Genomic DNA, 12,262 nt, shown 5'->3' with positions numbered 1-12,262 from the left:
GGTCTAGCACCACATTTTAACCTTGTAGCCTTTGAATAGTTCTCCAGTTTAGGTCCAAGGTCAATGACTCTTAAAATTGATTTTCATTTACATGACTTGTGTTGTGCATACATATCATTCTGTATGCCAAACCATCATTATGTCAGGGGTGAAAGCCAAGGCTTTAACTATGTTGGGTCTAACCACTCTTTTACTGTATTTCATAAAATTTACTAAATTTAATTTCCTACCGTTTCCTCACTGTGATGGTTTAGAATTAGTGTTGTGATACAGCTTGTCAAATGAATTGCAAGTTGATCACATAGTTTGTATGAACTATAATGAAGCACTCACATATATTCAAATGCAAATGCTGCATTAATGCTATCACAGTACTTCTGCAGTTGCACCTAAGATGTATGCTGAAGCAGACTTTTTCAGCACAGACAGTACACAAGTAGTTTGTGTGATTGTGTCAGTACCCTCAATTCTGGTTGGCAGAATAAAAATATTAGTGGCACCATGTGAATTTGTTTCCCTGCTGATGGCTGAATACCATACAAACAGTTGCACTGCACCAGATTTTAAGGGACATGTATAAGTAAGATTATTTACACCAGTAACTTTAACACTGTGGCCGTTTCACAAATGATATGAGTAACAATGTGCAGCAAACACAGAAAGTGGTTATGAACACACCTGTCAATATTTGATGTGTAACCCCATGGTTCCATCAAAACTTCGCTGCCAACATACAAATTCATTCTGCTGTGTAACAATTTATGCTTCCATGTGATATTTGTCTGAAATTTAACTTTACTGCTGACAGTTCTACTTACATATTGTTCACATATTCAAAACCAACAAAATGGATTTCTCAGATTAGTGACCATGTGAGAGTCACTTCAAAATTATTTACAAATTAATGTATTTTGGAAATACAGAAGCGTCAGATTCCACCCGTCTGCTTTGACCCACGATGTCAAAACTACGACTTGAATATGGCGCCTATGACATCATTATGTAAACATGACCACGAATATACATTGAAAAACCAACACACACACATTCCACAAAAAAACCTAATGAAACTAACGCGACAAGTGTGGGAAATTGGGGGTTTTTGGAAGGGGACAAAGTAAATATAAACAAATCTAGACACACACCACCATACCAAATAACACAACACGATGAAAAAACCGACAAAACAAAACTCCCCAAATTATCCTCTGGAATCTGACACTTCCCTTGACCTATGTAGATCAACTGCAGCTCCCAATCCCACAAATTGGAATCGAACACTTCCCTTGACCTATATAGCTCAATATCAGCTCTTGATCCCACAAATAACACTTCCCTTGACCTATATAGCTTAACAGAAACTCTCGATACTGGAACACCCACAGCAACCACAGATTGGAATCGAACACTTCCCTTGACCTATATAGGTCAACAGATACTAACAATACCAAATCATAAAACCCAAAACTACAACCACATCCACAATCATAACTACCTCAAAAAACACAAAAAACCAAGAAAATTGGAATGAAACACTTCCCTTGACCTGTTATCCTTACGACATCTCCCTGGTCTGAGACGCCGGAACTTTAGTAAGCCTCATTTCTTCACGACACACTGAACACTTCAAAACTTCATCCGAAACTCTGAATAGTTGAAGAAATTTTATTAGAGGCTACGCACTGTCCCCCATCATCGCCGACAATTGAAAACTGTTGACCTTGTCGGTCATATCCATTCCTACCAAAGACATAAAAAAAGCCATTTACCATAATTCACATATGATGAACAGAAGAAACTACAATAACATCGACATAACAAAACCAAAATTGTTAACTCACTGAAAAATATTCCGCTGAAAGCACAGTCACTACCGATACCACGCAAATGAACCCCATACGCCACGTAACACACTACCCATAAACACACTACCAGAAAGAACCACTGACCACAACAATACACCACCTATAAACATGCCACACACGCAAACTAAACCAAAAACATCACCTAACACACAACACGTAAACACACAAGAGAGCACCACCGATCACATCAAAACAATAACTACAAACATGCCACTCTCATAAGCTAAATTCCACTAAGTCGTGATGTCACACACCACAACAGCCTTACGTCATGGGTCAAAGCCGACGGGTGGGATCGGATACTTCGGTCAACCCTTTATTTTACATCAATAAATAAATTACAATTCTCATTCCATATCACGATACACTGCAATAATTCGTTAACTGCCGCCATACCATTTACAAATTTAATGGCACTCCTAACATTCACTATAGTCACAGTTATTCTTAAGTTGTCTTAGGTTGTCATTTAAAAGAAGCATATCAGAGCAGAATATACCAATCTTATGGCAACCATTTTATCAGTATAATTGGGTTGTGCATTAAAAAAGTTTTCCATGTTTACTGAACATTAAATTGAAACCCTTCCTCAGTTCTATGTGAGGTTTAATACAAGGCTTACTTCAATGCTCTGTGCAAAATGTCATATTTAAGACTGAAAGTTCATCAATTTAGAAAACAAAATTATTCATGTTTCCAGCTGTATGACATCAATTGTATGTATCCACACATCATACTACACACAGAAATTAACGAAACACTTACGAAATACAAGTAAGCCACTTACCATGAAGCATAACTCAGTTTGTACTTCATCTGTTCCCTCTTTTTTTATCCACATAGTTGGCTCCTGGTCCATGGCTTCAGTTCTACAGTCTGAAAAGAAAAAGCAATCAGATAAGAAAAGTTTTACTCAGTTTCTGTTACAATGAGGTATAGCTCAAAGGCAGTATTTTCACTCATATATTGCGTGCAGTAAATGACTGATTACACAGTAAACAGATTGAAAGTGGCTGAGGAAAAGTGTGTTCAGTTATATAAACTCATTTACATTTCTAAGGTCATGAAGAGTGAGAACAATCATAAAGTAACATGCACTGGAAACTGAGCATTTAAAGTTGCTAGGTAACTGCTCCTTTGTAACACTGGCTCATGGATACTGTCCTGTAGTGACAATTATGGTAGATGTGCAATTTTGCGTGCATGCATTAACTTCAGCATTACAAACAATCAAAGTAGTCAATTGATTGCAGCGATATTACTGAATAACACCAAATATTTCATTCTACACTTGGTTCATTGTGTTAATTTCAGTGTGATAGGGACATGATGAAAATCCGGATGTACGGATTGTTTATCAGTGAATATGCATTTCCAACATAGGCATTACCTTTAAACTTCCTTCATCTGTATTCTTTCACGGAAGTATGCTCAATTTAGTACAGTAAGCATCATCATTTTAGAATCTTTACCTGCTATTTAAGAAAACCATATACCTGTACCCTAGACTGCACACTGCAACACGTAAGTTCTCATTCTTGATTACCATCAAGATTAAACATTGGTTAGCATTTTCTAACAAAACTGATTTACTGAAACGACTTCATACTAACTGTAACTGTGATGAATGAGCTATTGAGTTCTGATGAAATGTAATGGTTTGTGTTAGACAAATTACAGTTAATCTGTACCTTGTATTTCGGCAGTTTGTAAATAATGTTACAGTACTCATACAGAACTCCATTAAAACCCACACACTACAACAAACTGGTATTTACACATGATTAGACGAATACTAGCGACACGAGTAATCGAAGCACAGTGAAAACTAACAAAATGCAACAGAATTACAGCATTTCCTTTCATGTGAACATACTCAAAACATGATGTGCTGTATATAGTAACTGTGGGTACTTGAAAAAAATGCTTACATTAGCCCTAAAATATGGAGCCCCTATATGTCTACATCACATCACAGAAAATTATCATCACACTGATTATTACTGCTAAGTAAGTCAACATAACCGTACTAACATAGCCAATGTTTGAATTTCACTGTCCGCCTTTTATCGTTAGTCACGAAGTACATGATGGAGATCACTGTATAGAGAAACTGTTCCTGACAACACGTCACCCTCTCAGCCGTTTCCTTTACAAAGATACACGTAGCGATTTTACCGGACAGGCCAAAATCAAGCACTAACAACTCAGGTATTTAATTGTTATGAACATAACCTGAAGAATTACAACATTCACACACCGTCACTAAGCACGCTATAGGTGATGTGATCACAATTAAGTACAGAATAAAATCTCATCTTTCTGTACCAATTAAAAATTTAAAAAAAAAGATAAAAAGGCAGCAGCCTCAAACACAGCTACCACAGCGTCATCACAAGATATTCGCGAACTATTACAGTCATCAAACTCAACTGTTCCTGTGACAGAAATTAAGTACGATGTTAACTTACTCTTGTTTGCACTTTATAAACGCTTACAAATTACCTGGAGAATGTCACACAAATTCCCACAACACCACGAGGTTGCCGCGGACTAGAGATGGCAAAAAATAACGTAACTGATAGAAATAGCCGGTTACTGAAAACTAACGGTTACTGCGATAACCGTTCCTCTGATACAGGCAGTTATTTCAATAACTGTCTAATGTCAACAGTGCCTCGCGCCATCTGTTGACCGAAGATCGTACTACGCTTTCTCGTCAACTCATCGGAGAACTGGCTAGGAACTTAGGAGAGGATAGACCATTTGGAAGACGTTCTATAGGCCATGGGAATAACTGTGAGACTGCGCGCCATCTGTTGACAAGAACTGTGTACTATATCGTGCGCCTTCGTTACTTTTAGCACAAACAATTAAATAAGATTAATGTCCGAGCGTTGGCTGATAGGAGCTGCAGTACAGGCATTAACAAGTACGGTCGTTCCCTTAAGCCACCGCCTCATATGTCAATTTAGCTTGGACGGGTTGTATAAAGAGAGGTACCATAAGGAATTCGAGCGACTATGGAAATAACTGTCAGAGATAGGTATTTTCCTCTGGCAGTTATCGTTATTGGCTCACAGTTCTCGCTCTCTGGCAGTTATCGGACTACCATTACGAGTAGTGATGGGCTAAACTGCGATTTTCCGATATCAGTGATTTATGTGAATGCTACTTTTCAGTATCTGTTAGTCTTGACTGTGATTTGTCGCAGTTAAGAGTCGCAGTTAAGGAACATAGGTCGTGTATCCCTCCGCCACTGCTATTTCTGCGATTTCTGCTACTTCCGCGATTTCTGCTACTTCTGCGATTTCTGTGACTTCTGCTACTCCTGCGATTTCTGCTACTTCTGCGATTTCTGTGACTTCTGCTACTTCTGGGGTTTCTGTGATTCCTGCGATTTCTGCGACTTACCACCGTACGAAAAAGTTACATCTGTCAACACAGAAAATTGCATCTCAACAAACCTGTCATTGGCAAGTATGTTTTACGTTTTTTCTTCCGTTGGCTTTAATTTTGTATTAAAGAAACAACTGTGAAAATATTAATAGTGTAATTAATATGTAAGTAGCCGTACAGTACCGTAATAGTTCGTATTTAGAAAATGAATTCTAACATATTGTTTTGTCCACAGGTACCTGAACTACATTTTAGTCACTCAGTAAAGTGATAACTCAAAATATCATTGTCAACAGATCTGAAGAAATTGCCACTGCGTCTTTAGACCGTTTTCGTCAGACGAGAGGTTAGTTTCTAAGCGTTTCGATGGACTTAATTACTTCAGTGAGATCGTTCATGCAAATGTGATATTCACTATAGCAAATATTAGCAATTTACTCTGTCAATTATATTGCTAGTAATTAATGACAGCAAAAATTGTTTAATAATCCTTGTGTTTTTGCAGACACAGTTCTGACTCTGATTACTGGTTGCTGTACGTATCTATCCACATCAAGGCTGTTTTTGAGAGAGACTCGTGAAGATTCAAGACAGCTCTTAGAGGATTTGCAGTTTAAAAGTGAAATAATTGTGAAATAAGTGTGTGAATGATTAAACTGTGTTTTATCGAAGTTGTTGTGCTATTTTAAAGGAATAATAAATGTCAAATACAGTGAGTGAATCATAAAAATCTCATTTTCCACATGTTTAAGCCGTCCTATACCCATAATTTTCCGCCACTTACTTATTGGTAAACACTTGTTGGAGAGTGACATGCCCCCCACCCCCCCACTTTCTCCATAATCTTGGTGTGACACTGACCTGTAACTTATCCCGAAGTCTACAATATGCATTTTGAGGCTGTTGATATGAAAGTGGGAAGTACAGATCTTCCAGTTAAATCAGGAATAGCTTAAGTGCCTTACTTGAAAGTAACACAGGAAAAGCTTACTTGTGTAGGTGGTAGTAGTGTCGGCAAAAAGTTCTTGTGTGTGAAGTTACCATGTAGAACACCAGGTGTAAAACTTTTCTCCCGAGTCTTGAACTGTGTCGGAATAAAAGTGAGGCATTCATATGACTGTTTTCATTTCTCTATACTTATACAGATGTCTGAATTCTGCTGTGTTAACATTGCAAAGTCCTGTAGGCATGTGGAGTATTAACCTAAACTGTCATATTGGAGGCAGAATCAAACACATTTGTTACGTTACTTGATATTTTCAGGAGAAAAAGGCAATGTTGTTTCTTATTAATATAATACATTCAGAGTCACAGCACTATTTGACCAACCATAACTGATGCTGAATGTGCATGTCGTCATATAATATGAAGGGCTTATTTCAATAGTGGTACAAGTCCATTACCTCCACTTTTCTGTCTATAATGCTTCTGAAATTAGTGATCCAAACAAACATAAATAAAGGTTCATCTCTAGCAAGAAGCCATATGCTTGAATATTTCTGGTATCTCAAATGCAGATTTGTCAGCGATCATTTACCTTTACGACTCTGTATCTCAAAATGAACAAAAATGGACTTGTACCACTATTGAAATAAACCCTTCATATGCACACACAGCACATGGATCTCGCGAGGCACAAGGCTCTCACAACGAAGTACGTACGTTGGTCAACAGATGACGCTAGGAAAAGTATGTTAACTGCGTGTTTTAGTTGCTACTTGCGACTCTTAGTTGCGATTTGTTACAGAAATCGCAGTTTGACTCGGTAGCGAAAAGCGTAGTACGAACTTTGACCCACAGATGGCACTGTTAACCGCGCTTTCTAGTTGCTACTTGCGACTCTTAGTTGCGACTTGTCACGGAAATCGCAGTTAGACTCGATACCGTATCGCAGAGATGGACGTAGTACGAACTTCCGCCAACAGATGGCACTGTTAACTGCGCTTTTTAGTTGCTACTTGTGACTCTTAGTTGCGACTTGTCACGGAAATAGCAGTTGGACTCCATAGCGTACCGCAGAGATGGACGTAGTACGAACTTTGGCCAACAGATGCCACTGCTAACCACGCTTTTTAGTTGCTACTTGCGACTCTTAGTTGCGACTTGTCACTGAAATCGCAGAATGTTGTTGTTGTTGTGGTCTTCAGTCCTGAGACTGGTTTGATGCAGCTCTCCATGCTACTCTATCCTGTGCAAGCTTCTTCATCTCCCAGTACCTACTGCAACCTACATCCTTCTGAATATGCTTAGTGTATTCATCTCTTGGTCTCCCCCTACGATTTTTACCCTCCACGCTGCCCTCCAATACTAAATTGGTGATCCCTTGATGCCTCAGAACATGTCCTACTAACCGATCCCTTCTTCTGGTCAAGTTGTGCCACAAACTTCTCTTCTCCCCAATCCTATTCAATACTTCCTCATTAGTTATGTGATCTACCCATCTAATCTTCAGCATTCTTCTGTAGCACCATATTTCGAAAGCTTCTATTCTCTTCTTGTCCAAACTATTTACCGTCCATGTTTCACTTCCATACATGGCTACACTCCATACAAATACTTTCAGAAATGACTTCCTGACACTTAAATCTATACTCGATGTTAACAAATTCCTCTTCATCAAAAACGCTTTCCTTGCCATTGCCAGTCTACATTTTATATCCTCTCTACTTCGACCATCATCAGTTATTTTGCTCCCCAAATAGCAAAACTCCTTTACTACTTTAAGTGTCTCATTTCCTAATCTAATTCCCTCTGCATCACCCGACTTAATTAGACTACATTCCATTATCCTCGTTTTGCTTTTGTTGATGTTCATCTTATATCCTCCTTTCAAGACACTGTCCATTCCGTTCAACTGCACTTCCAGGTCCTTTGCTGTCTCTGACAGAATTACAATGTCATCGGCAAACCTCAAGCTTTTTATTTCTTCTCCATGGATTTTAATACCTACTCCGAATTTTTCTTTTGTTTCCTTTACTGCTTGCTCGATATACAGATTGAATAACATCGGGGAGAGGCTACAACCCTGTCTTACTCCCTTCCCAACCACTGCTTCCCTTTCATGTCCCTCGACTCTTATAACTGCCATCTGGTTTCTGTACAAATTGTAAATAGCCTTTCGCTCCCTGTATTTTACCCCTGCCACCTTTAGAATTTGGAAGAGAATATTCCAGTCAACATTGTCAAAAGCTTTCTCTAAGTCTACAAATGCTAGAAATGTAGGTTTGCCTTTCCTTAATCTTTCTTCTAAGATAAGTCGTAAGGTCAGTATTGCCTCACGTGTTCCAGTATTTCTACGGAATCCGAACTGATCTTCCCCGAGGACGGCTTCTACTAGTTTTTCCATTCGTCTGTAAAGAATTCGTGTTAGTATTTTGCAGCTGTGACTTATTAAACTAATTGTTCGGTAATTTTCACATCTGTCAACACCTGCTTTCTTTGGGATTGGAATTATTATATTCTTCTTGAAGTCTGAGGGTATTTCGCCTGTTTCATACATCTTGCTCACCAGATGGTAGAGTTTTGTCAGGACTGGCTCTCCCAAGGCCGTCAGTAGTTCCAATGGAATGTTGTCTACTCCGGGGGCCTTGTTTCGACTCAGGTCTTTCAGTGCTCTGTCAAACTCTTCACGCAGTATCGTATCTCCCAATTCATCTTCATCTACATCCTCTTCCATTTCCATAATACTGTCCTCAAGTACATCGCACTTGTATAGACCCTCTATATACTCCTTCCACCTTTCTGCTTTCCCTTCTTTGCTTAGAACTGGGTTTCCATCTGAGCTCTTGATGTTCATACAAGTGGTTCTCTTATCTCTAAAGGTCTCTTTAATTTTCCTGTAAGCAGCATCTGTCTTACCCATAGTGAAATAAGCCTCTACATCCTTACATTTGTCCTCTAGCCATGCCTGCTTAGCCATTTTGCACTTCCTGTCGATCTCATTTTTGAGACGTTTGTATTCCTTTTTGCCTGCTTCATTAACTGCATTTTTATATTTTCTCCTTTCATCAATTAAATTCAATATTTCTTCTGTTACCCAAGGATTTCTAATAGTCCTCGTCTTTTTACCTACTTGATCCTCTGCTGCCTTCACTACTTTATCCCTCAAAGCTACCCATTCTTCTTCTACTGTATTTCTTTCCCCCATTCCTGTCAATTGTTCCCTTATGCTCTCCCTAAAACTCAGTACAACCTCTGGTTCTTTCAGTTTATCCAGATCCCATCTCCTTAAATTCCCACCTTTTTGCAGTTTCTTCAGTTTTAATCTACAGGTCATAACCAATAGATTGTGGTCAGAGTCTACATCTGCCGCTGGAAATGTCTTACAATTTAAAACCTGGTTCCTAAATCTCTGCCTTACCATTATATAACCTATCTGATACCTTTTAGTATCTCCAGGGTTCTTCCATGCATACAACCTTCTATCATGATTCTTAAACCAAGTGTTAGCTATAATTAAGTTGTGCTCTGTGCAAAATTCTACCAGGCAGCTTCCTCTTTCATTTCTTAGCCCCAATCCATATTCACCTACTACGTTTCCTTCTCTCCCTTTTCCTACACTCGAATTCCAGTCACCCATGACTATCAAATTTTCGTCTCCCTTCACTATCTGAAAAATTTCTTTTATCTCATCATACATTTCTTCAATTTCTTCGTCATCTGCAGAGCTAGTTGGCATATAAACTTGTACTACTGTAGTAGGCGTGTGCTTCGTGTCTATCTTGGCCACAATAATGCGTTCACTATGCTGTTTGTAGTAGCTTACCCGCTTTCCTATATTCCTATTCATTATTAAACCTACTCCTGCATTGCCCCTATTTGACTTTGTGTTTATAACCCTGTAGTCACCTGACCAGAAGTTTTGTTCCTCCTGCCACCGAACTTCACTAATTCCCACTATATCTAACTTTAACCTATCCATTTCCCTTTTTAAATTTTCTAACCTAGCTGCCCGATTAAGGGATCTGACATTCCACGCTCCGATCCGTAGGACGCCAGTTTTCTTTCTCCTGATAACGTCATCCTCTTGAGTAGTTCCCGCCCGGAGATCCGAATGGGGGACTATTTTACCTCCGGAATATTTTACCCAAGAGGACGCCATCATCATTTAATCATACAGTAAAGCTGCATGCCCTCGGGAAAAATTACTGCCGTAGTTTCCCCTTGCTTTCAGCCGTTCGCAGTACCAGCACAGCAATGCCGTTTCGGTTATTGTTACAAGGCCAGATCAGTCAATCATCCAGACTGTTGCCCTTGCAACTACTGAAAAGGCTGCTGCCCCTCTTCAGGAATCGCAGAAAGCAGTGCTAAATTCGACCAATAGATGGCTCACGTCTTTGAATATGAAATACTACTTGCGACTGCTAACTGTGACTGAAATCGCAGTTAGATTCTGTAAAGTTGCAACTGTGATATCTGTGACTTCTCAGTCACTGTGATTTCTAACAGATACGCGATTTCCTGCCCACCACTAATTACGAGTAACCTGGAAGTTGGTAACGGAATAACAGTGTGTCTGTGTTCCTGATACAGTGACTCCAGTCTTAGACCCCAGTGATGTTACAGAGACGATAGTTACTAGAGCGAACAAATATTTACGTACTTCTTCGGAAATAGCCCCTGGCCATCGCGAATGACAAATAACATGTCAGAACGTATAACATAATACAGTGGAATATAATAATTATTATCCTCATCATTTGTCAGGAGATTGTCAAAATATGTGAATATATCACAGTAACTGCTAATATTTACAGAATTGATACATTGTCAGAATAAAACACAGATACGCACTTTCAATAAATTTATCATACACAGAATACCCGATCTTGACTGTTGCAACCAAGTGCTGTCAAAACTGAAATATAGCAGAATTTTTACCTAAGTTGGTCTATCAGTCTCTGTTACGATGTTCATCTACAGAGTGGAAGGAGCGGTCAATGGAAGCGTCTGATTCCACACGTCTGCTTCGACGTAAAGGTGTTGTGGTGCGTGAATGTCATTACGGCACGGTGTTTATGAGTTGGTTTTTGTGTGTGTCGATCTAGGTTGCAGTGCCGGAATTTGCTGGTGGTAATTATTATTTTTTTTCTAGCTGTTATGTTTTGTGTATTTATGAAGTATTGAATGTGATTTAATTTATGTAGGGATGATTGATTTGTGGACTTTTGGGATTGTGGTTTTATTTTTCGCAGTTGTAGGTGTTGGTTTTTTGGCATCAGTAACTGTGGTGGACCTATATAGGTCACCGGAAATGACTGATTCCCATTTTCATAGTTGTATGTGCTGATGTTTTAGTATCGTCATCTGAGGTTGACCTATGTAGGTCAAGGGAAATGTCCGATTCCAATTTTCGTACTTTTAGTTGTGGGTATTGGTGTTTTGGTATGGTCACCTATGGTTGACCTATATTGTTCAAGGGAAGTGTCCGATTCCTGCAGATTTTTGTTGGTATAGCAGAATGCTGTATTTTTTTTTTTTTTTTTGTTCTTCATTTTTGTGTTTTGGGATCATGGTGTGTTTTTTTTACTAGATTGTCCTCACTCTGAAACCCCCAACTTCCCGCAGTTGTCCCGTTGATTTGATTGTATTTTTGGTGGGAAATGTTATTGTATTATTTATATGTATCTTCGTGTTTGTTGCCATGTGTATGTAGTAACGTCATAGACACACTTAAAATAGCTATTTCCGGCATATTGATGACGGGTGGAATCACACTTCTGTATCAAATAGTCTTTCAAACACACTGTAAACCGTGCTTTATCTGAAACCAAGTTTTTAATGGTTGCTGACTTGCTGGCAGTTTATTGAAAATGCATGTTCCTGAATATTGGACCCCTTTTGGGCCAAGGTAAGTGATTTTAGGTCTTTATGTAGATTGCTGTTCCCATTTCTAGTACTGATATTATGTATTAAGCTATTGGTTGGAAATACTTGTAACAAATTTCATTAAGGAATGAATATACTGGGAAGCAGTAGTTAGAATACAAAGTTCCTTG

The 12,262-nt window shown here is 38.8% G+C and overlaps 1 protein-coding gene and 1 long non-coding RNA gene across 5 annotated transcripts in view; one reads left to right on the top strand and one right to left on the bottom strand.

The window, feature by feature from the left end:
• LOC126108982 (zinc finger protein 708-like) overlaps positions 1-12,262 on the bottom strand; it is a 725,579-nt gene that overhangs the window by 75,614 nt on the left and 637,703 nt on the right. For 2 of the 4 annotated variants that reach the window (XM_049914381.1, XM_049914383.1), the window contains exons 1-2: positions 3,900-4,010; positions 2,653-2,741 (exon numbers count right to left, since the gene is read on the bottom strand). The exons of 1 other annotated variant lie outside the window; for it this stretch is intronic. In XM_049914381.1, coding sequence (XP_049770338.1) covers positions 2,653-2,741; positions 3,900-3,954 — 144 coding nt within the window. In that variant the 5' untranslated portion in view covers positions 3,955-4,010. Of the gene's footprint in view, positions 1-2,652; positions 2,742-3,899; positions 4,011-4,370; positions 4,472-12,262 lie in introns of those variants that run through there. One more of the 4 variants, XM_049914382.1, reaches the window with a different exon arrangement.
• On the top strand, positions 5,256-5,914 carry LOC126108989 (uncharacterized). Its single transcript, XR_007523675.1, has 3 exons — positions 5,256-5,345; positions 5,500-5,610; positions 5,770-5,914. It is a non-coding gene; the product is annotated as an uncharacterized LOC126108989 (long non-coding RNA).

Source organism: Schistocerca cancellata, chromosome 11 (assembly GCF_023864275.1).
Source record: "Schistocerca cancellata isolate TAMUIC-IGC-003103 chromosome 11, iqSchCanc2.1, whole genome shotgun sequence".
NCBI classification, from domain to species: domain Eukaryota; kingdom Metazoa; phylum Arthropoda; class Insecta; order Orthoptera; family Acrididae; genus Schistocerca; species Schistocerca cancellata.
This window is presented reverse-complemented; position numbering and strand designations above follow the sequence as displayed.